Source organism: Rhizopus microsporus (assembly GCF_002708625.1).
Source record: "Rhizopus microsporus ATCC 52813 unplaced genomic scaffold scaffold_8, whole genome shotgun sequence".
NCBI lineage: Eukaryota > Fungi > Mucoromycota > Mucoromycetes > Mucorales > Rhizopodaceae > Rhizopus > Rhizopus microsporus.
The window spans coordinates 363251-386827 of NW_019671923.1; the positions used below are offsets into that span (position 1 = coordinate 363251).

The 23577-nt window shown below is 37.4% G+C and overlaps 10 protein-coding genes across 10 annotated transcripts; 2 read left to right on the plus strand and 8 right to left on the minus strand.

Moving 5' to 3' along the window:
* Positions 1–61: 61 nt before the first annotated feature.
* RHIMIDRAFT_215257 (uncharacterized protein) lies at positions 62–4139 on the minus strand. The gene is made up of 11 exons (XM_023607281.1): positions 3592–4139; positions 3414–3520; positions 3245–3356; positions 2945–3193; positions 2526–2900; positions 1746–2471; positions 1084–1686; positions 805–1035; positions 631–756; positions 334–565; positions 62–286 (listed from the first exon to the last, which is right to left on the minus strand). Exons 1-11 carry the CDS (start codon positions 3637–3639, stop codon positions 255–257), a joined length of 2841 nt encoding a protein of 946 aa, XP_023466235.1. The 5' UTR covers positions 3640–4139; the 3' UTR covers positions 62–254.
* On the minus strand, positions 3935–4111 carry RHIMIDRAFT_186170 (uncharacterized protein; the record flags this gene model as incomplete). Its single annotated transcript, XM_023605865.1, has 1 exon — positions 3935–4111. A coding segment is annotated over one exon (177 nt), but the record flags the coding sequence as incomplete, so codon positions are not given.
* An 18-nt stretch (positions 4140–4157) lies between the features above and the next one.
* Positions 4158–7716, minus strand: RHIMIDRAFT_215260 (FTHFS-domain-containing protein). The gene is made up of 9 exons (XM_023607282.1): positions 7569–7716; positions 7190–7519; positions 7038–7138; positions 6930–6982; positions 6782–6865; positions 6621–6732; positions 6168–6567; positions 4951–6117; positions 4158–4894 (listed from the first exon to the last, which is right to left on the minus strand). The coding sequence occupies exons 1-9, from the start codon at positions 7604–7606 to the stop codon at positions 4366–4368; spliced, it is 2814 nt and encodes a 937-aa protein (XP_023466237.1). The 5' UTR covers positions 7607–7716; the 3' UTR covers positions 4158–4365.
* Positions 7717–8328: 612 nt separating this feature from the next.
* Positions 8329–8757, minus strand: RHIMIDRAFT_237454 (uncharacterized protein; the record flags this gene model as incomplete). Its single annotated transcript, XM_023608761.1, has 1 exon — positions 8329–8757. One exon carries the CDS (start codon positions 8755–8757, stop codon positions 8329–8331), a length of 429 nt encoding a protein of 142 aa, XP_023466238.1.
* A 142-nt stretch (positions 8758–8899) lies between these two features.
* RHIMIDRAFT_202268 (glutaminyl-peptide cyclotransferase) lies at positions 8900–9920 on the minus strand (the record flags this gene model as incomplete). Its single annotated transcript, XM_023606601.1, has 3 exons — positions 8900–9010; positions 9067–9442; positions 9496–9920. 3 exons carry the CDS (start codon positions 9918–9920, stop codon positions 8900–8902), a joined length of 912 nt encoding a protein of 303 aa, XP_023466239.1.
* A 404-nt stretch (positions 9921–10324) lies between these two features.
* Positions 10325–11039, minus strand: RHIMIDRAFT_133524 (uncharacterized protein). The gene is made up of 2 exons (XM_023605571.1): positions 10871–11039; positions 10325–10811 (listed from the first exon to the last, which is right to left on the minus strand). Exon 2 carries the CDS (start codon positions 10751–10753, stop codon positions 10412–10414), a length of 342 nt encoding a protein of 113 aa, XP_023466240.1. The 5' UTR covers positions 10754–10811; positions 10871–11039; the 3' UTR covers positions 10325–10411.
* RHIMIDRAFT_282444 (uncharacterized protein) lies at positions 10602–18030 on the minus strand. Its single transcript, XM_023613072.1, has 18 exons — positions 17580–18030; positions 16512–17522; positions 15539–16467; positions 14192–15480; positions 13890–14133; positions 13512–13831; positions 13321–13462; positions 13056–13274; positions 12822–12995; positions 12576–12771; positions 12343–12520; positions 12239–12283; positions 12020–12184; positions 11670–11960; positions 11337–11619; positions 11123–11281; positions 10871–11064; positions 10602–10811 (listed from the first exon to the last, which is right to left on the minus strand). Exons 1-18 carry the CDS (start codon positions 17818–17820, stop codon positions 10763–10765), a joined length of 6129 nt encoding a protein of 2042 aa, XP_023466241.1. The 5' UTR covers positions 17821–18030; the 3' UTR covers positions 10602–10762.
* A 753-nt stretch (positions 18031–18783) lies between these two features.
* On the plus strand, positions 18784–20635 carry RHIMIDRAFT_133555 (NAP-domain-containing protein). Its single transcript, XM_023605572.1, has 5 exons — positions 18784–18864; positions 18934–19074; positions 19123–20081; positions 20138–20218; positions 20279–20635. Exons 1-5 carry the CDS (start codon positions 18846–18848, stop codon positions 20318–20320), a joined length of 1242 nt encoding a protein of 413 aa, XP_023466242.1. The 5' UTR covers positions 18784–18845; the 3' UTR covers positions 20321–20635.
* Positions 20636–20675: 40 nt separating this feature from the next.
* RHIMIDRAFT_133568 (V-type ATPase) lies at positions 20676–21563 on the plus strand (the record flags this gene model as incomplete). The annotated part of the gene is made up of 7 exons (XM_023605573.1): positions 20676–20747; positions 20800–20812; positions 20871–20953; positions 21010–21085; positions 21152–21182; positions 21234–21318; positions 21369–21563. The coding sequence occupies 7 exons, from the start codon at positions 20679–20681 to the stop codon at positions 21510–21512; spliced, it is 501 nt and encodes a 166-aa protein (XP_023466243.1). The 3' UTR covers positions 21513–21563.
* Positions 21564–21706: 143 nt separating this feature from the next.
* RHIMIDRAFT_237459 (acid protease) lies at positions 21707–23325 on the minus strand (the record flags this gene model as incomplete). Its single annotated transcript, XM_023608762.1, has 8 exons — positions 21707–22380; positions 22441–22449; positions 22512–22592; positions 22655–22739; positions 22795–22929; positions 22991–23061; positions 23130–23151; positions 23209–23325. 8 exons carry the CDS (start codon positions 23323–23325, stop codon positions 21707–21709), a joined length of 1194 nt encoding a protein of 397 aa, XP_023466244.1.
* Positions 23326–23577: the final 252 nt, after the last annotated feature.

Genomic DNA, 23577 nt, shown 5'->3' on the forward strand with positions numbered 1-23577 from the left:
TATTTACTTAAAAAAAATATTTGAAATGATGTTGTAAGAGTAATAGCGGTTGTGTCAATGAAGTAGATATCGTCGTGTCAAAAGAGAGAAAAAAAAAAACATGTTGGTATTATTGTATCTTTGACAATAAGAGCATTAAAATATAAGAGAGTATTTGAAAGACATGGAAAACTATTCTTTTAGTTCAAAAGAGTTTATCATAATTTTTTTTTTGACAAGTATGTTATTTACATAGAATATAGGCGATCGTACTTTTAAGCATTCAGAGAAGCTGATAGTGTTTCGCCTATACTTCAAGTTAGTTATTGTTTGTTTTATATATTGAAAACTTACACCACGGCATTCCTTCTTCCTTACTTAGCGTCTTCAAGTCAACAATTACAGATTCATAGGTGTGGTTGAACTCTTTCTCCAAAGCATAAATTTCGAACCTGAGACTATCCTGGGTATCTTCTCTACTCGTTCTTCTGTTTGAGTGTTCTAATTGGGCGTATCTGAAAAATAGGTCTGATAGGTTCTCTGTCAGGTTAAATACTTTAGTAGCTGCTCTTTTGATAGCTATTGACTATTGCAAAAAATGTGAGATATAAGTTTTTTTTTTTTTTTTTTAAAAAAAAGAGAGATTAGTACCTTGTCATCTAGCATACATCTCTTAACAATACGATCCATATATGTAGAGTGAAAGGTTGTTATTTCATCTGCATCTGTCGAGCTAGAGAGGTTTTTGTAGAGTGCTATCGTCTCGACATAAAGAACCTACATTTCATATATTAATTTAGTTCTTAACAGCGTCGAATACCTTACTGTTGTCGTGATATAATGCCAAAAGGTGTTTACAAACCAGAGCATCTTCATTCGAAGAGCATAAAGTAACTTTGCATTCACATCGTTCTTGTCGTTCTTAGCTTCACCTTTGAAGAACGTTTTCTTTTCAAGTACATACTTTGCACGCCTTATTCGAAATAGGAATTGAGTAACTTTAGAGTACTGAACTAGACTACCTTCAAGGATAAAGTTGTTTAATGGCCATGATATCTAAGAAAGTATAGATTTTCTTTTTAGATGTATGTTTTAGTTTTTTACTTGTATTTTGAAGTCGATTAATTCAAGCATGGATGCCATCGTATTGATTTCGGTGGATGCTTTTATCTTTCTTGTTTCAATATATACCGTCTCATCATACCCACTTGATTTGCAAGCTTCAATAAAAACGCTGTTTAATATGCGCTGGTCGAACCAGTACTCATTCTTGTCCATCTGTGTAAATATTATCTCACAGAATGAATGCATTAGATCATTTTCAAGCATCAGATAGACAGTGGCTAGTGAGTCCAACTGAGATTGCAGACAACAATGCTTATGTAGTACACTATTCAATCTTTCAGCGGTACTAGCATATGGTTGTTCTATATACTTTTCGACGCATTGAATAAAATTTTGATCAAATAGACATCCTGCGTCATTTGATATTTGATCCTGATGATCTGCAAACAGAGTATTGCTACTCAGTTTTCTGGTTGCCTCTATCATGGGGAATAAGTTTTGTGCTAGTACATCTGTTCTTTTCGGTGTTGATCCCTGAAAAGAGTTGTCTATTGGAGATATGAAGGGCTGTTTTTTAGGTAAAAAATTCTGTAGTACTCTGGAGAATAAACTAAAGTCATAGTTTCGGTACAATTGTTGTTTCTGGTTTTAAAAAAAATCTGTTAGTTGTATTATTCTATTTGATCAAAATAACTGATTACTTGTATTTTTTCGGCCTGCAGTAATACGTTTACAGCCTTGCCAGTGAAATAGATACGCTCCATGTTTCTTTTCTCAAATAATGGACAAGGAAAGCGGGCACTTTCTTGTGGTAATGGTATGATAGAGAACCCTTCCTTCCAAACATTTGCACTGCTTATATGTATCTTTTCGTTTCTTGCAATATAAAACTCTTTATAAGTATCGCCTTTCAAAGAGCCATAAAACATCCAGTCATCCATGAGCCGTCCAAAAGGCACAATGATCCGCTGTAAGACGTATAAGAGGGCATCATATACGGTATTCTGTCCAGAGAGCTGATTAAGCAAGGTGTGCTCGTATAATGTTGATATCAGATAGTAAGCTATTAACATTGGACTGTTGTTTACAAAGAGTATCTTGGCTGCGATATCATGTAATTCTTGAAAGCATCGTAGGTGATTTTGTATTTCATTTCTTAGTTTTAACAGCGATACCACTTTGGATGTTTCATTCGTTGTCAGACTCGTATCTCTCTCTAGATTTGAGAGCAGGCCCTCGAATGCCAGTAATGATTCATAGACAACTTCTGCAAAAGCCTGTGCTGTCTGTCCGTATTGTGATTCTGATAAAATATGCATGACCATTCGTCTCAAATTCAAAATAATGTTTCCAAAGGAAAAAAACTCTTTCAGTACAGATATAAGGGCGCCTTGGCTCAAGTGCTGAACGAGATAATTATCCTTTAGCTATTTTGCAAAGTGTGAGACGCTAGCAATCATAAAGTTTGTCTTTTTAATTACCAAAAACCTTTGCTGGTGGTCATTATATTCAAATATAATCCCCTCTCGACCGTTTAACAAGAACAATACTTCTCTTATGACGTCCAATTCATTTATGACTTTCAGAGACCTCGTATCTCGATCAGTATATATTGAATGAATCAGTTTGTCGCTTAGTTTACACGGGTTTTGTAATAAAGAGGACTCGGTTGGGTAATCTATTGATGTTAGTAATAATCGAGCATTTTTATCGTTTTTACCTTTTAAAACCAAAAAGTCAGGTCGCCAGTACTGCTGTGAGACTAAATGATGTAGCGCTTCTGGATTCTCTCTATGATCAAGCTCTATCCTTTCAAAATAATCCGGCTCTTGTTCATTGTCCATGACAGTAAAATCCTGTTTATGGTATAAGAATCGTTTAGATGTACTATTAAGTCTACCTTTGGCTTTGATATTCTATCATCCACTTCAAATGCATCTTTATCACTGAGTTCCTCTGTTGAAGTATCTTGGTCAGCCCAGCTTTTCCAATGATCTCCTTCCAAAGGTTCTTCATCAATAATATTCTCCCATGTTAATTGAGGACTCCGTGTTATCTGAGAGGGTTTAGGTGTATAGGATATATGGTGTGTCGATGACGATAGGCATAGTAAGAGTTTAAGCATATCATACTTTAAAATCTTTTGCTGCTGTGCTTTATAAGTAAGCAATACAAAAAAGAGCTTTTTGAGAGTACTTACATTGCTCTCAGGTGAACCTATAGGTAATGAGTCGCTCAGGAACTCTGATTTATACATCAGTAGTGCTTCAGCTAGTTCGTGTCTGCCTTTTACAATGAATTTATCTGCCAGTCTGGACAAAGAGTTATATATATATACATCACTCTGTAGTGTCTATGATTAATCGTACCCTTTGAAGCTATCATCGACCTCTCTCTCGCTTGTGCTCGTACACTTCAAGTACTTTAAGTCATGCCTCACTTTTTCTACAACTCTTGTCCAATTGGGATGATCCTCCTATTTTTTGGGAGAGGTTTGATTTCTTAAATTAAGCACGGTTGCAATTCATTAATTTATTCAAATTAAACCTTTAATCCAGTCAAGTTTGTCACAAGAGAATCTATTAGATCCTTCATAAAAATAAATAGAGATCTTTTTTCTGTGTGTGTATGTATGCGCTTTATGTGACAGGTGAAAAAAAAAAGTGGACCAGACGCCCCCCTTTTTTGTCGAGTAATGTGATGAAGAGTTGTTTAAGAAAAAAAAGAAAAGAAAGGGGGTAATGATATACATTTGTACGTTTATTTTGAAGCTTTTTCTCTACATGTGTACATTATAAATATATTGTATATATAAATATTAAAATTTGCTGCCGACAACTGTGTAGCCTCTTGAGGGCTTGTTTGCTGATAATTCTTCTTTAGTAGGAATATGATCAATCAACTCAACTTTGACAATTTCTTTCAACTTGAGAATGAGACCTGCATTGCATGAGTTGACAGGTTTATATGAAGTTTGGTGAAGACGAAATAATCCAAGTGTCTTTGTGGCATCACGAACATCTTTTGAAAGACCAATTGTTGATCTTTTCAAGGTAATTTTGTAATAATCAGCAGCTGCTTTTGTACTAGAAAATAAACGACGTTGCAACATTGTCCTTAGGAAAAGAAAGAGTGTGTGGGAGAGCCCCCCCTTCATATTCCAAGGGTGGCTTTTGGTCCGCCCGATAATTACAGTAGCATTTGTATCTGAGTTTTACTCCAATCATACTCTCTTAATTTTATGTCAAGTAAATAATACGCTTAAAGATGGTCTACAGTGAATACACATTTCATTTTATTTATACTAAGTAATTAATCAAACTAAAAGAGGCCCACAACACGGCCATCTTCATCTAAATCAACGTCAAAGAAACAGGGACGAGTAGGCAAACCAGGAAGAGTTTGCATTGAGCCAACTAAGGGATAAAGGAAACCTGCACCTACTGATGCACGAATGTCTCTGATGGGTATAACAAATCCTGTAGGAGCGCCTTTAAGAGCAGGATCATGACTGAAGCTATATTGAGTCTTTGCCATACAGATAGGAAGCCCACTAAATCCTTGGCGAGTATACGTTTCGATCTTTTCCTTTGCTAAGTCGCTATATTCAACACCATCGGCACCATACAAATCACGACAGATGATTTCAATTTTCTTGTCGATAGGAAGTGAAAGATCGTACAGGAATTTGAAGTCCTTCTTTGATTCTTCACATGTTCTGATGACAGCCTTACCAAGATCGATAGCACCAGCGCCACCTCGAGACCAGTGATCACATGCGACGGCATCATCAGCACCAGCCTTCAAAGAAAGCTCACGGACAAGTTCCATTTCAGCATCAGTATCAGTGCTATTGACCTTGTGATCAGAGCTATAGTACTCTTTTTTTTCATATAAGTTACTTACGTGAACTTGTTGATAGCCACAACAACAGGGACGCCAAACTTTTTGGCATTTTGAATATGCTTAATCAGGTTATCACATCCCTTTCTTAAGTAATCCAAGTTTTCTTCTGTGTAGACATCTGGTAAAGGTCTACCAGCAACAACTTCAGGTCCACCACCGTGCATCTTGAGTGCACGAACAGTAGCAACCAAAACCACAGCGTCTGGTACTAAGCCGGAAACTCGACACTTGATATCAAAGAATTTCTCCATACCAATATCAGCCCCAAAGCCTGCTTCTGTCACAACGTATCCTGGTTCCAGGTTCTCATCTGATCCAGCTAGCTTGAGGGCAATTCTGTCAGCCAAAATGGATGAATTTCCATGTGCAATATTAGCAAAAGGTCCAGCATGCACCAACACAGGAGTTCCTTCCAACGTTTGCATCAACGTAGGCTTGATAGCATCCTTCATCAAGACAGTCAAAGCACCACCAATGCCGAGATCATCAGCAGTGATAGGTTCGCCTGCTTTAGAGCTCGCAACTACCATTCTGCCGAGCCTTTCACGCATATCCTTTAAATCCGTAGCCAAAGCCAAGACAGCCATAACTTCACTTGCAACAGCAATGTCAAAGCCAGTCTGACGCTCCATGCCCTTTTCTGTAGGATTTTGTCCAACAGTGATCTTACGAAGGAAACGATCATTAGTGTCCATAACGCGTTGCCAAGTAATTGTATCAGGGTTAATGTCTAAGCGGACGAAACGCGAAATTTCTTCTTCAGTTAGCTCGCTGGGTTCGGTCTTGTTGATGCCCAACTTCTCAAGTCGCTTCAACATGACAGGCGCAAATTTTCTAACACCCTTCTTGGCAGGGCACAGACGATTAAAGAGGGCCTTGTCACTTTGAGTGTTTTCGTGAAACATACGAGCATCAATAGCAGCTGCTAGCAAGTTGTTGGCGGCTGTGACAGCGTGAATATCGCCGGTAAGATGCAAGTTGAATTCATCCATGGGAATGACTTGGGAATAGCCACCTCCTGCAGCACCACCTTTGATACCAAAGGTAGGGCCTTGTGATGGCTGGCGTACACAAGCAAATGCCATCTTATTCAAGTGGGCACCTAATGCTTGAACAAGACCAATGGTCGTAGTTGACTTGCCTTCACCTAAAGGCGTAGGGGTAATGCTATAAACGTGGATTAATGTCATGCTTTCATTTTTTTCTATTTTAATTACCCAGTAACGACGATATAATGTCCGTCCTTTCTATGGCTTAATCTCTTCAAAACATCTAAGCTAATCTTGGCCTTTGTTGCACCATAAGGCTCAACTTCACTAGCTGTCAAACCCAATTCTTTGCTTAAATCAACAATGTGCTTGGGTGTTTGAGACATTGCAATATCAATATCTGAAGGAACAGGTGTCTTGAGGTGGAGAGGTAAAGGAATAACGGCGCGCTTGGGCGAAATAGACTCTTCCAAGAAACGTTTAGCACTCAACTGCGTGTTTTCCATAAGCATAGCAACAGTCATAGGTCCAACGCCACCTGGAACAGGTGTAATGGCGCCAGCTACACGAGAAGCTTCCTCATATTCAACATCGCCCACTAATCTCATACCTGATTTCTTGCTAGGATCTATGTTGAACAGTCAGTTTTGCTTATCATTTTCCATGACTAATAATAATAACCTTTGATGGGATTCGTTCCAACGTCAATGACCACGGCGCCTGGCTTTATCCATGCTCCTTTGACATACTCGGGCTTACCGATGGCAACTACCAAGATATCAGCTTCTTTTACCTAATTGATTCATTATATAATCGCTCAGTGAGGTTGAGACTGTTCTTACATGAGTCTCGATATGTTCAGTCTTTGAATGACATAGAGTCACTGTAGCATTTTCGCTGGTCAACAAGATAGAAACAGGTGTTCCCTAAGCATGAAATATGTGAAAAAATAGTTCTCGTATACTTTTTTTTTTTTTGCATGAATATTACCACGATATCGCTTCTGCCGAGAACAACGGCTTTTTTTCCCGCAATGGTCGTACCTGCTCTTCGTGTTAGGTAACGGTGTAACGGTGAATGGGGATTTATTGGGCTTACCCGTTGTCTTTAAGAGGTGGATGATGCCCTTTGGAGTACAAGGAAGGAACAAAGGTGTTGCAGCCTTCTTGGTCATGTTTCCGATATTAAACGCGTGAAATCTATAAACTCCGTTAGTTTCGTGTAAGGAGAAGCTCATTAAAAACTATTACCCATCGACATCCTTTTTGGGATCAATTGCCTCAAGAACAGCGGATTCATCGATATGTGCTGGCAATGGCACTTGAACAAGTATGCCGTGGACTTTATCATCGTCGTTCAACTGCTTTACTTGCTTGATCAACTCAAGTTGAGTAACATCTTCGGGTATCTTTTTATAGATGAATTCAATGCCTGCAGCCTGAGCAGCTTTTTGCTTCATTCCCACATAGACTGTTGAGTCTTCACGTTCTCCTACTTGAATAACGGCAAGACATGGTGCATATTGAGGGTATTTCGATTTCATTTGAGCAATCTCATTCTTTACTTTATCGCGTACATTTCTAATAGATATTAAACAAGTATTCTATATGGTGCATCAGATTTACTTACTGTGCGATAGACTTTCCATCTATAATGTTTGAAGCCATGATACCTTTTTGAAACAGAGATGAAAAAGATGATACAAAGCACAAAAAAAAAGCAGATGAGATTTTATAATTGCAGGCAAGGTACCATTATGTCCGATCCGGCAAAATTTTAGGTTTGCCCTTTTTTCAGGCTCAATAACTTTAGCTGTTTCATCGTTATGCAGGTTCAGCATTTTTGAGGAAGGAGAAAACTATTGTGACGATGCCAAAAGATATTATCCAATTCTAGCTTAGGGTATTGGAATTATAGATTAATAGACTATGGAATGCTACTTAAAGCTGTCTTTATTATTAAATAACGTATATACATGTTTCTTTATCCATTCTTTGTATAAAACTGAGGGAGAGGATGAACCTATTTGAGTGTATACAGTCGGAATATGTATATATATATATATATATATATTGGGTTTATCGGTTGTAGCTACTTATGTAAAATGCAGTAAATGATTTTAAAGAGGGGGGTCGAAAGGTCAAATGAAATAAAAGGGTATTACACAGCCAAAAGGACTCACATAATATGCAGGTTAAATGCCAATTAATCCTAAAGCAGTAATACGCAGTTCTTCCTATCCCCCTTCTTTTAATGTTCCCTATTGAGCGAAAAAAACGTGAAATGAAGTGCAAAAGAAGCAAATTTATTTATTAGGATAAGGGCAGGGAATGAAGAAGCAACGCGTATGAAAAATTAATATAAAAAAAATGAACAAAGGAGGAGGGGGTTAATGCTTTTGGTAACTTATCGAATCTTGATATGGGGGCGGATGAACTGATATATCCTCTTGCATCGGTAGAAATGAAGGGAGTCGCATTGAACTTGGTCTACAGGGTTTGAGTGGTGGAGATCTAGATGGATTTCGGAAACTGTAGATCTTGTGAAGGATTGATTTTTTGATAGTCTTTTTTTGAAGAGTCATGACAGGTGGGGCAGTAGATAGAACGGGCTGAAAGTATATATCGTCTTTAATCATCGCTGGTTCAACTGGCTTTATTGTCTTTTCATCCTTTGTTTCCGTTAAACGTTGTTCGATATCTACAAGTTCTTGTCTTTTCTTGTTTATTCTGTTCATTAGAATAAATAAGCCGACCAAGATGAGAATGAGTATAAACATGAGAATGATGATAAATATTGCTTCGTTTGTATTTAACATTGGTAATATGAAAGAATGAAAAAGAAAAAAAAAGAAATGTAGTAATTTATATAAAGACAAAACAATGAAGTTCTTCCCCCCTTTATCTTTTTGACATGTGGAGGGGTTAATAATCTTTTAGAAGGGGAAGAGGGGGTTATAATTATAATTCATTATGTGGTAAAGGGTCTATTTCCAAATATTCTGCAGTAAAAGCACGAAAAAGGGCTGCATAGTTTTCGACTACGGATTGATCTATACATTCTGCTGTATCCTATATGTATATACAAAGATAAGAACATGGCTAATAATAATTCGATATCAACTTACAGCTCTAGTGTGCCAAACATAAGGAAATGGATAGGGAATCAAATGTAATACATTTACGCCGCGCTGTAAAAATGGGACATGATCATCTCCTATACTTTCACCTCGAAAGGTAAGCATTGAGTTTGGATTAAAGAATGAAATTAATTCCTCTCCTTTCCTTGATTTTGTGTTTAGTAAAGATTGTGCTTTTAGTCTATTTTCAAGACTGATAAGCTTATAGAATAGCCAACTTGTTGATCTGTAATAATTTGGAAACTGAACATTGGGCACACCTAATAGATCCAATAGTACAAGTACTTCGATTTGATCTAGTCTGTTCTTGTAGACTTTGTTTCCATTAACGAGATAAGATGACTCCCATGTTTCAGCAAGGTGTCTATGATAATTATTATTACTGTTCTGTAAAAATAAAGTCATCTAAAGATTTACCTTGCACCATAAATGGAATCTGTAGCGCTCCACTGCCTAAATGCCTCTTCTCCATCAAAAAATATCATTTGAACCGTCTTATCTTTTTGTCTAAAGTGTTTGGTTGTATCTGATAAAATATCGTTTAATGTCTCTGCTGTATCCATCAGCAGTCCACATGGTATTGCACTATCTGTTGCTCCAATAAACTTAAAGTCAGGAGAGTACATGGAGTCAAAGTGAGCTGCTAATACAAGTCGCGTTGGCTTGTCAGGGTTATGCGTAACAATGATGTTGGTAAAGTTCTTTAAGCCATAAGGTGTCATATCTGTAAAATTATCTAGCTCAATATGCCAACCTAAGCGTTCAAAGTGCTGAATGATAAACTCTCGCACTTGCTCATTCCCTGATGTTCCTGAAATTCGTTCAGTGAGTAAGGGTTTCATTAAGCTGCTATCAACTGATAATCTTTCAGAGTTGGTTAACTTGGCCAAATATCTGAGGGATTCATTTGATAATATCTTATAGCAGTAAGCTGCTAATGGTAATAACAGTAATATTAACACACTCTTCATTAAGAAAAAAAAAAGTACAGTTTATGCGTTCAAGCCTCAAAGTGTTCGTTCGGTTCTTTAATTCTTTCACACACACGTACACAAGTGAGGCTGAAAGGGTTTCTCTCTTGAAAAAGGAGTACAGTCATTGGAAAACACCATTTTATTCAATTTAGAAACACATTTATTAACAAAGGCATCCCTTTACGATTCATCATAGTCTTTATAAAACAGGGTGATATCACCTTCTCTTGCCCTTCTCTATTATGGAGGGAGAGGATCGATTTCCCTTAAGCCTCCCTTTGATACACTCACACGTTCCGAAAAAAAAAAATTCCTTCTCAGTACTTTATTCTATTGATTGGAAACGATACGTGTATTTTTTATTGCTTTACAGAGAGCAAAGAATAGTGGTATAGCTGCATATGATTAAAGAGATTTCCTTCTGAATGGAATCTACGTTGACAAATAGAGCATCTTAGATATTGCTTTTCTCGGTCAGTCAATAATCTATGGCTATCATTATTATCATTTAATATGATATGGTTTGTATTATTATTATTATTATTATTATTATTATTATTATTAGTATTAGTGGTAATGGTGATGGTATTGATTGCGCTTGAATAATTACATTGCAGTGCTCGTAATGATAATGTTTTCATAATATATTTTTCATGGTAATCATGGAGTGGCCAATTGTCTTGTTTGGATAAAGATTTCATATTAGAAACTTATTGATCTTCAAGCATGAAAACTTTCTCCATAAAATGCTCATAACTCCTTTTTATATATGAAAAATGGGTTAGTTTTTAGGGGTTTGATGTCATGTTAAATTTTACCATGCTGAAAGTTTATGCCTTTGAGTGATCATTCGCACATCGTTGGCTCTTTGGGCATACACACTCTTATAAAAGGAATATAAATTTGTGTGCACTGTAGCTCTAAACGCATCAATAGCAGTAGATCTAACCAGAGGACCCAAACTTGCTTCAGATACAATCATTTTATCATACAGTGGTCCAAAATATGGAATCTATAATACCTTGAATTAAAATATAATGCGGGGAAATTTTGTCTTTTTTTTTCCATACCTTTGAGTCACGATAAACTTTGATCAAGTAGAGATTGTTAGGCAGTGGTTTAACAATAATTTGAGCATTGCCAAAGTCCCCTCCAATAGTATTAGTCTTATAGTCTCGGTCATGTTCATTCCAAACGATGTGGACATGGTCATTACCAATATGTCGTTTCTGTTTGTCGTTTTGATCAATGGCTTTTGTCTCATTATATGCACACTAAACTTACCTTCTTTAGCTGTTTTGGATCAGAGGGGTCTGTGGGCATTTTAGTCACATCATGGAATATCACTTCAAGCGTAGAAGAGCAATAATAAGTAGCTTTTGAACCATTGGTTAAATTTCGTTCAAGTCCCCCGAGATACCCTGTGTGTGTAGCAATATCTATTTCCCATCCTAGACTTTCTACAAATCTATTATATCTCTCAGACCCTTGACTGTTCTGGAGAATACTCTGCTCATCTTCTTGTCCATGGGCAACGTAAATCAGTCCAATCTTCATTGTCTCGCGTCTACGAGTATTTAGTTTTTTTTTTCTTCGTGCCTATAAAAGAAATCTTACCCATGCTTTCGATCGAGTCCTCGCAAGTCTCTGTAAAGAGCTGGACTCTTATTGAGCATCTGGAAGGAGCCATCTTTTAAGTGATTATACTCAATGAGCCCTAGATGACTCATCAATAGTCGACTAAACAAGAAAGGGACATGGGGATTTTCAGCTTCTTGAGGAAAAGCTGGCATGAAGTCTTTTTTCAAGCTAAAGTTGTTCAACAGCTGTACTTGCATTGATTCACTTTGCTTATTTTCTCCAGATTCCCTTTGACGTAGGCTATTCATCTTTGTATACCAAAGCCTTCTAAAAAGTATCGAGCGTTAAGTTATAGCATGTACTGTAATGGATAAACCATGACTTACACGTCTGGCGCCTGCTGAGCATTCTGTTCTGCTTCTTTCTTCAAATAATCCTCTAAACGCTCTCCTAGATTGCCAAGCATATCTAATTGAAGTGCAGTGGGAGTACTTGGCACATTAAGTGGTAGACTAGGGTCTAAGAGGCAATCTGGGTGTAATTCACCAATCCTTTTTTATCTGATATTAATACTATTGTACCAAACAGGCCGACGCTTTACTTACTGCTTTAATAACAAAGACATTGGGTCTTTTCCATGATCAGCCAATCTATTAGTAATAATAATGTTAGTTTTTAAAAAAAAAGGTTCAACAAGATATCTACTTACGCTCGGTCGTTCGATTTATTCTCACTTTTTATAAACCTTTTATCTAAAGCGTTGCCCAATTTCTTTGTGCTTGCTAATCTTTCTGAGCTTCCAGACAAGGTTGCCTTGGGTTCTAGTTGGGCATCCCAAACATAACGTCCAGTAAGATCTCGTATGATCATTCTTGCTTGACGTTTTTCTATGAATATAGTGTTAGTTTTACTTCCATTATGGATACATCACATGATGGAAACCTTTTGCTTCAGGGAGTTCCACAAATGCAATAATAGTAGTGTCATTGAACGAGAAATATTGGTACTGCTGATAATCTCCATCATCTTGCGAAACACCAGGTCCAGCGATTGTACTATACAAAGTGGCAGGACCATAAGGAGATGCAAAGTTGTTAAAGTGATGAAGTAAATGAAGCAGGACTGCTTCAGCGGATTCCTTTATACAATATAAATATCATCACCTCGTAAGCACTCACTCATTCTTACCTTGACATAATCTTGATCATTTTCTGGCAAGGTGTCTGAGCCAACAATATGCTCATTCTGTTTTATGTCTGGTCTTTTATCTGCTCCTAATTTAAACTTGAATGAAGCTTCTTTTTTCTTTGAGCTTGTGCTAACTGATCTGGGAGGGTGTGGTAATAGTTTTTCATGACCATCCTTTTTTGTTTAATAGCAGTTATTAGTCTGATGTAAGGTGAATGTAGATAGTATGCTTACCGATGATAAATGAATAGCAAGCTCAATCACATCAAATACAAGTTGACAAAGATCAGTTTCTGTAAGAATGATGGGGTCGATTGACATAATCCAGTCTAAAAGACAGCTAAATAGTTTGGAAATAATAAAGCCTCTTCCGGTCTTGCTACTTCGTTCATAGTACTTCAAATGTACATTAAGTGCATCAATAATATGAGTCAGTACTTCTTGTACAACAATCTAATGAACATATTAGCTTGGTACATTTCTTCTTTGATAAACTTACTCCTTCTGGATCAAGCTCTCCATCATACGTATGAGCAAGTGTGATCAGACAGTTGGCCACAGTGTTTATAACAGAGATATTACACCAATACAAGTGATTGACCAAAGACAGAATACATTCATATATGATATCATCTTGGCGACTACAAACAAAAGATTAGAATTTTGTTAGTTACTGTAAGGTGCTGTTACCTTTCTACTGTAGACATTTCATCAAGCACAAAGGCGCATAAGCCACCGAGCAGCATACAGTGTATTTCTGTATCAAGTTCGCCTGTGACATTTTGATTACTTATTATTAGTCTGATCAGGACATTCTTTAACCATAGTTTTGCACCAGCAAACGAAAACGATTTTTCCTGTTCAAAAGCAGGAATCCACTTTGTATCTATCTCATCAAAATGGATTGTCACATTCTTTAAATGATTCGACAATGGCACAAGTGAGCCCAAGATCGTAACACAGCTCTTGTATACTTTTAATGAAGGCTTTGTGCCAGAGTAGTTTAGCAGCTATGAAGCAAGATCGATTAGAAAGAAAGAAGGATGCGTGTGTGCATGATGTAAGTACCTCTTTTTCAATAGCTTCTATAAAAAATGGAATCAAGATATGAATACCAGGAAGTGGAAACGTAAATAGATTGCTAGAATTAAGTAGAATAGCATGAACAATGGATAAGTTGCCAGAACTAAGCCCTTTGATGATTGATTTGTAAAACGCTGCATAATAGCTCTCTGGTATATTTTCCTCTGGAATCTGTGCCATCAACCTACATAGGCTACCATAGGCACTAGCTTTACCTATTTCATATGTGCTACAAAATATTGAGTCCATGCTGATTCGATCATAATAACAAGTTATCAAATACTCACTCTGGAAGCTCTGTTGCATCAAGTAACCATGGTGTAAAATCATATATAGCAGGTATAGGTACATCACAGTAAGGCTGCTCTGCTCGTATCAACTTGAAAGTATCCAAGATATCTACAATACACTGAATGGCAATGGCGTGGTTTTGTGCTCCTTCGATTTGATTGATGTTGCCTACAACTAACAACGTATTCTTCCAGGTAGCCAGTATTTGCTGTCCATCATAAGACAGGTTACTTAAAACGAGAAAATCAGAACTTTTGAAGGATCCTAGTCCCACAGGAAGCTTTTCAGTGACAGCAGCTGAACTGGGCATCATAGAGAGTGCGTCACCAACACCTGCCAGTATAGATGTAGAAGTACGATTGGAGCGACTTGATGCAACCTCGTCTATAACAGAGCTTGACCCACTTCTTCTGTCCCACTCTGTTTTCTTATCATCATGCTTGATAGTTAAGCCCTTGGTTACGTTTGCCTGAGAGCCTTCATTGCTGTGGTGAACAAAGTTCAGTAACTTTGAGCCTGAATCTTGCCATAGCGAGTCAAGCTGCTGTATACTAATCGTTCGTCTTCCAGATCCTGTCATGCTTTTGTCCTGTCCTCCACTCGTTGCGTTCATACCATGGCTTGATGCATTGTTTCCTAACGTATGACTACCGCTCGTTCTCTTGGCAGCTGATGCCGATGAAGTCAAAGCATGATAGTTGCTTCCACTACTGCTGGTATGTGATGAGGTATTAGAAAATGAGGATGTAGGTATAATATTCTTAATTCCAAACTTGATGTTTTGTTTTGTTGTTGTCACTGTTTCATCCTCAAGCTCTTCATTATCGGGTACAGAGCTGAGGTTTGTCGATTTACGATCGGATTTGAATGTGTTTGCAATATCAGATAAGGAAGCACTGCTAAGGTTACGTAAGATAGTCGAGACACTTCCTTCAGGAGGAGGAAGAGCCGTCGTACTTTGGGAGTGGTCTGTCTGTTGCTGTTCCGTAGACTGTTTGTCTAGTGCGTTTGGTACTAACTGACCTTCACTTCCACTACTTGATAATGGTCGTCCAGCAGAGCCACGTTTATTACCAGTTGATGTATTATTTTTTGGATGGCCGTGGATGCTCAAATGCCGAGATCGAATTTTGCTTTTGTTACTACTTCCTATAGCTGATGAGCGACTGCTGCTGATAAAATGGAAAGGCTGTTGTTGATCATCTGCGGATCGATGTCTGTCAATATCATATTCTACTTTGTACAGCCTGGAAGATAGTAGTCTAGTTAAATTATGCATGGTTTTCTAAAGAGAGAGAGTACATCAGAAGCCGCGTCTCTAAATTACACGTAATAAACCTTACCACCCACTGCTGTAGAGCTTGAGGCCACCGAGTTGAACTGACAACGTGTACTTTTAATTGATTCCAAAGCTCCATGTGAATAATCTTGGCTCTTACAAATGCATAGAATACTGTTTCCCAAATATAGCTTGCCAGGTCTTCCGCCAGAGGCTGGACAGGAACTCTACTGTACTTTTCTGGTTGACTCATTAGCCATTGCTGAATATCCAGGAGACAATGTAATAGTAATTCCCAACTCTCCCATTCAATGTCAATTCCTCCTTTAGATACAACAATAGCACGATATACATTAATAGCGTCTTTGTATAGTGCTACTAAGCCTTCCCAATCTGTGACCTGTTGTGCATTCGCAGCCAAAACGTCTCTACTTTTATCATCTGAACCACGTCGATCCTCAAATATCAACTTTATCATCATTAAATAACGGCGCAAGAATGCGTTGGCATCGTGTTGGTCTTCGCTACTTTTCTGATGGATAGGAAACTCTTCTGCAATAGGCGAAGTAGAAAGAATCTTGTTCTGTTCTGTGCCAGGTGTATTACCGTTATTCATTGATATGGCTGAGGTGGTACTACTGGAACGAGTGACTGCACTACCTGATCTTCTCAAGAAGGATGGTCTTTCCTCTTCCTTACAAAGTATCCAAACTCCAAGTACATGAATAGCACCGCGTGTGATGTCGCGATATTGTGTATTTGTGCATGGTAGAGTAAGAGCTTGGCGAATTATTTCATGCAGCATTTCACGAGTTTCATGGGATGATAACACAATGGATTTTAGAATGGGTATAGCTGGAGAAGAAGATGCAAATGGGGCTTGGTTTGGCCAATTGATGTGTACATTATTGCTATCATTATCAAGACAATAGCCAATCAAGAAACGCAAAAGGCATCTAAGGATAGAAGGAGGACAGGATGGGAATCCATACTCTGCTTTCATTAGTGTCGAGTTGTGATCCTTGTTCTTTACTTACTTTCATTTTCAATCGCGCCATCTACCTGTAATGATTTTGAAATGAGCGGAACAAACTTGGTTATGTAATATGTCCTAAATATTTTGAATAGGAACTTTGCACTTGCGGTGGCTGCATCTATGCCAACGCCAGTAGCAATTCCATCATCTGGTTCGAACTGGTCTCCAGGAGGATAATCATAGTCATCAGGTGGTGGTGGTGAACCAGCTGCGACATAAGCTAGTCGCACTAAATTTGATATAAAAATGTGTATTAATACAAGTGAATCATTGTACGTGGGTGGAGCAGGGTTGGGGAATATTGGCGCTGTAGACTCGTCATCTACAATGATTGTTTGATGTAGCTGAATTTGACTTGTTTTTATACGTTCATCTCTTTGTAGTCCGTGCTTTGTCTGTCCTTTTTCTGCATGTGTTTCTCTTAGCTTTTTAACAAAATGAAGTCCGCCAGTATGCAGCTTGCTATGTATGTTATCATCAGACGGTTCGTTATTCATCAGGCTGGCCGTTGTTGGTGAGACATGACTCATTGTAGAAGGACTGATATTGACCCCAGTAGATGCATTGGCATGATTGTTATTTGAATGAGCCGTATCTATGGGGGATATCTCGTCGAGAATAAACAAGTCCAAGGAAATTGCATTTGAGAATAGGTATATACATTCTGGATATTCTACTACTTGGTCATTCAACCACAATAAAAGCAATTGAAAGCCGAGGGCTCGTAGCCTTGGATGGTTACGGTGATCCAAAATATGGGTCAAGATGGCTGCAATATTTTGTCTCTGCCATCCGTTCCTCATTAACTCTGGAACAAATAAAAATATCTTTCGTAGCAACAAGAGCGTTTTCTGGAGACTGACGAGTTCCTTTGAATTCCAAGATTGTGGTCTTTCTGTCTTGGTTTTCCTTATTTTGTCTATTTGATGCATACAAGTATCATATACCACTTGAAATACTTGTTCCGCATTTTCCTGAAAGAACCGTGCTTGATCAAAGGTATTTGTTGCATCTGAGATGAAGAGAAGTATGTCAGTCTCAATGCTTTACATTGTAATTCTTATGTTACCAATGTAGCTCCATAAACTTTGTGCTCTTAGCTTAATCTCTTTCTTTTCGTTAAAAAAGTTCTTTGCTTTCTTTTTTAATTTCTCTTGCTTATCGTCTTTGAGAGTGAATGTCGATGTTGAAGGAAGCACTAGCAAATCTGGTCCATGGCCATGCTCATCCCTCCTATCATGTTCTAGAACGTTGTTATATTTATCTGGTTGTTGCTGGCCTTTCCTTAATGATGGTCCTGCTTGCTTCATCTAGACAAATATTACAGGAAAAAGCAATAGTAAATTTTTGATTTTTAGGACCTGAAATTAGCCTTTATGCTTTATCCATATTGTGACGTAGCATAAATCATGGAGGAGACAGAAGGAGCATCTCTCTCTCTTATACACACTTGTTCATTACTATGCGATATAAGTTAATCTTTACTATTCCTTATGTCAAGAATGAACACTAAACTTTTGCTTGAAGTTAAAAAGAAACAGCATTAATCATTAGAGGCTATGTTATTCATTAAATTGCTGCATACATACACACACGCACACATTAAAAGATCAATAACAATTAACAATTTAGTTGATTTTCTATGTCTTCTTTACTATTTAAAAGACAACATGTAATAGTACATAAAATGAGCTTGATATTTTTGAGTATAAAATAAATGTGGTCAATGCTTTTTATAAATGAAACGTTGTTAGAGACTTTGTTTAAATAGTCTGATATTGACTTCTTTTTCTTCTTTGGGCCAAAAAGCAAGACCAACTATTCCCCAGCTAGCCCTAATGTCTGTTATATTCTTTACTCTTGTAAGAAACTGATATGTAGTATTATAGATCAGAATCGAAAACAGTACCGGTGCTAGCTGAGGGTAGCTTGGCCCTTACCAAACTTTGGTCCCATCCGCTCTCTTTGCTTGCTTCTATTTTTTGTTTCTTTCTTTGCTCTTTCCAGACTGGTTATCGCCAGCCCTATTTAATGCGCTTTGGGTAAGATATTAACAACCTCTCTATATGTTTACTCATTTTTCTTGTTTCTTTTTTCTCTTATAAATCCTCTTCTTTATAATGTAAGTATTTAATATCGCTGTAAATAACTGGTTTACTAATCATTTCTTTATTCATTCTTTTGCTTCTGATTGGCTCTCTCTTATCATTATTTGTTGTAGCTTTGTTTGACTATGCAACTTCCCTTTTCCCTTTTTTGCTGAGTTTTAAGTTATTTCACATCCTACAAAAAAAAAACATTTTTTTTCGTTTTCCTTTCAAGCTTGAAACCTATAATGGATTCTCAACAATCAGGTAAAAACTTTTTTCTTTTAACAATAGGGTTTCCATAACAAGAAGCTAATCATGTCGAGAATACTTTAGGTGTTGACATTAAGAACAAGGCAGGTAGTTCCACTGCGCCTACACCCCAAAACACACCTATCAATCCTGCTCCCATTACTTCTACTTATCGTCCTTCTATGAACGCCATTTCTGAAGATATGGAAACTATCACTACAAAAGGTATTCTTTGTTGATCAAACTGATCCATACTGATAACATTATTTGAAGGCGCAGCCAGTGGCAACTCAGCACTTACTGGTGCATTCACTGGTAATCCCGCTCTTTTGAGCATGCTTCAAGGTAAACTAGGCACTCTCGTGGGCCGTTCCTCTGGCTATATTGAATCATTACCTGCACCTGTTAAACGCAGACTTAATGGTCTCAAGTATTTCCAATCTAAGCATGCCGAACTTGAAAACAAATTTCAGGAAGAAGTATTGGCTTTAGAAAAGAAGTATCTCGAACTTTACAAGCCTCTATATGAACAACGTGCAAAGATTATTAACGGTAGCTACGAGCCTACAGAAGAAGAAGTAGCCCTGGGTAAAAAAATAGATGAAGAAGAAGAAGAAGAGGAAGAGGAAGAAGGAGAAAAGGAAGAAGAAAGCGATAAAGACATCAAGGGTATTCCTGAGTTCTGGTTGACTTTATTAAAGAACCACCCTCAAATTGCTGAAACTATCACCGAGCAAGATGAAGAAGCTTTGAAACACTTGGTTGATATCCGCATGTCCTATATGGATAAGCCAGGATTCAAGCTCGAGTTTGAATTCTCAGAAAATGAATTCTTTACAAACAAGGTGCTTGTTAAGACTTACTATTATCAGGATCAAGCTATTGGTGGCGATTTTGTTTATGATCATGCCAAAGGCTGTGACATCGACTGGAAAGAAGGAAAGAACTTGACGGTTACAGTAGAAACAAAGAAGCAACGTCATAAGAGCACAAACAAGTCTCGCGTCGTCAAACGCACTGTGGCTGCAGACTCTTTCTTTCACTTCTTTAGTCCACCTGCTATTCCTACTGAAGATGAAGAAATCGATGAAGAGGAGGCTGAAGGCTTAGATGCTAAGCTTGAAGCAGACTATGAAATGGGCGAGGAATTCAAAGATAAGATCATCCCCCATGCTGTAGACTATTTCACTGGCAAGGCTCTTCAATACGAAGATTATGACGAAGACTTTGATGTAAGAACAATGAATGTCAGTACTCTCTCTCAATAGATCTAATCTCGTATTTGCAGGATGAATATTATGATGAAGATGATGATGAAGAGGAGAACGACGACGACGACGACGACGATGATGATGATGATGATGATGCTGTAAGTTGAAACCGTGGAAAAAAAAAAAGCAAGTGTATTAACCCAAGTGTGTCATTATAGCCTGCCAAAGATGAAAAAGCGCCCGAGTGTAAGCAATCTTAATACTATTATTATAAATAAAATCCCCTTTAGATAACGGCAGCTAAGACGTTGATCCTCAAATAGCACTAATGATATACACACTTTGACTTGTCGAGATCAGAATACTATGTTATTGTATAAAAAGAGCTAATTTATGTTCTATGACACGTATTCCTTTTGTCTTGATATTATTTGCGTCTTTTTCTCTTTTCTCTGAGCCATAGTATCATATCTTTGGCCCCAAAACGCATAACATAAGCTGAGTAAACGTCATCTGGATTTAGTATTCCGCTGTGAGTTGAACTACAATATGAAACGCCAAAGTTCAGTAACCTGCCTCTTTTTTTTTTTCCTGGACTTGACTAAATTATAATATATTATGTCTGATTCTGCTGTTTATTGTCCAAATTATGCACCATTTTTCGGGTTTGCAGGTGTTTTCTGTGCTGTAAGTAAAGCGTAAATAACAAAAGCTTCTCATTAACATTAAACCGTGTTAGATGGCCTTTAGCAGTAAGTTATCGTCATGTATCAATAATAATTCGACATTGACATTCCTTTTTACTTTTAGCTATTGGAGCAGCCTATGGTACCTCAAAGGCTGGTATTGGTATTGCCGGTATCGGTTCTTTTAAGCCCGAGTTAGTTATGAAGGTATATACATATAATGACAAACGAACTTTTCTCTCAAACATGCAGTCTTGACATAGTCATTGATTCCAGTTGTCATGAGTGGTATCATTGCGGTATATGGTTTAGTAGTTGCAGTCCTTTTGGCTGGTCAACGTAAGAAAGTCTATTATATTGTTCTTTCTTTTACTAACGCCCTTTCATGACTTTTTTTTTAAACAGTGTCTCCAACATCCGGTTATTCTTTATATTCGTAAGTTTTTGCTTATCAAATAATATAGAGTAATACTCATTTTTAACATAGTGGATTTGTATCTTTGGCTGCTGGTCTCTCTGTCGGAATGGGGGGTTTAGCGGCAGGTTATGCTATTGGCATTGTTGGTGACTATGTAAGTAGACGCTTAAAACAAGAAAGCGCATATTAAAAAACGTATCATAGTGTGTAAGAGGATATCTTAGGGAAAGTAGATTATTCGTCGGGATGGTCTTGATTTTAATTTTCGCAGAAGTTCTTGGTCTTTATGGCTTGATCGTTGCTCTTATTTTGAATGCAAAGGCCGACAACAGTGTTTGTGTTGCTTAGAGACTATTAATAAATGCTTGATACCATTTCATATACGCATTAAAAAGTAATGATTTTTTATTGTATGAATAGAGAACAAGTGGGGGAAAATGAGCTTTGTATTCAAAATTACAAAAAAGATGTGATTGAAAAATATAAAATGAATGGGAGAAAAATGATTTAATACAAAAGTAAATAAACATGAGATTTACAATTTAATGAAGCTTATCAATCTTGACATCAGATTCGCCCTTTGTAAGAGCAAGACCGATTTGTGAGTTACTGGCATCATAGACTTGGTAGAACCACTGAGAGAAGTAACCACCCAAGATCCAGTTTTTGTCATCTGTGTTACGACCGATCAAACTGTGACATTGCTTGTCATTGTCCTTCTTGAGGTAAGCCTTGGGAGGCAAAGTAATACGATAGCCATGGAAATCAAACTTCAAGTCAGGGAACTTGCTCAAGTCTTCGCAGCAATCAATCTTGTAAACATCTTCGTCTTCATCATAATGAGCATCAAGAGCAGCATGAAGCAAATCGGCTTGATGGGAAGGCGCAAGCATATGAGAGGTGCCTGTGCTAAAAGAAGCCAATGTCTTGGGAGCTAATTTGACATCGATCTTGTTGCCCAATTTGACACACTTGAGTTCTGTCTTCCAATAAGGAGAATCGCCATAGTCGCAGGTAGGCAGCTTGAAGTAAGCAATACCTCCTTTGTAAACATTGTGATCAATACCGCCAATGATGAACTCTCCGTTGTGTCCATCGTTATTTCTCTTTTGATAGAATCCTGATGATGGGCTGGTGGTGTAAAAGCCAAACTGTGCAGATCCTTGCTGAGCGCCTAACTGGAAAGCATTGGGAGCAAAAGCGCCATTACCACCACCTGCGGTATGATGTAAGAAATTAAAAATTTTAAGTAAAAATAGATGAGCCTAGAACTTACTTTGACGTTCTATGTAAAAGAATAGCGTCAGTTATCGATGAATAAAAAAAAGTTGTCATGGTAACACTTACTTGTGAGAGAAGAAGATGAATTGCTAGATGATAAGCGAACATCGCCTCCGTCAGCATAGTTACCTAAGCCAAGGAAGCCAACTGATAAAAAAGGTTTAATGTTATTAAATGTGCTAAAATAAATTTCAGGTGAGCTGACTTACAATGATCTTCATCAAGTCCTTTAACACTATAAGCAGCACCAAACAATTGATTGGGTACTTCAATTCCAGCTACAGAAACAGTGTCCTAAGCAAAAGTGGGTTATTCTACTGATAAAGAGCTGTGACATGTATATATTTACTCTATAAAGTCTAACGTCAATGCAAACGCCTTCATCAAATTTAATCGATTCCTTTTGATGAAGGTTAACAGCGGTAGATGAAGTGTTTGGACTGTACAACTTGTTTGAATTTTTACGACAGATGGGCGTATGACACTAAGTGAAAAGAGCGTGCATGTAAATATAAATGTATATTAAATATAAAGTTAATACAAACATCCGTAGAAGGCACCCAGGTCAGGGAATTGCTTGTATCGAATAATACTCGAAATGACTGTGGTGGTGAACCTAGAGAAAGTTACGCGGAATGGTATTAGTTTCTATGTCGGAATATCATCCGAATAAAACGACATTACCAACTTTTACTTCACCAAGAGGCTATAAATAAATTTATTTAGTTATTGTTTATGTAGTATTCAAAAAGGGTATACATACCAAGCCATTTTTGACGGTGATAGGCTCTCTTCTTAAGTTACACCTTTTTTCGAGTGTTGCTGCGTATGTGGTTGATAATAAAGTGACTGAGGTAAATAGAATAGCTGTCAAACGCATTTCTTTTAATGTCTAGTAAAAAAAAAAAAAAAAAGATAAAGAAAAAAGGTAAAGAAAAAAGGTAAAGAAAAAAAGTAAAGAAATGTAAAGAAAGTGGAAAGAAGAGAAACAGAGAAGAAAAAGAAAGGGTTACTTTATATAAACATTTTTATAATCTACAGAAAAGCGCATGTGTAACAGTTCTTTAGAGTCGAGAAGAGTTTTAAAAAAAGTAGCAAATTTTATAAATAGCTCTTCGACCTGTCATCCTAT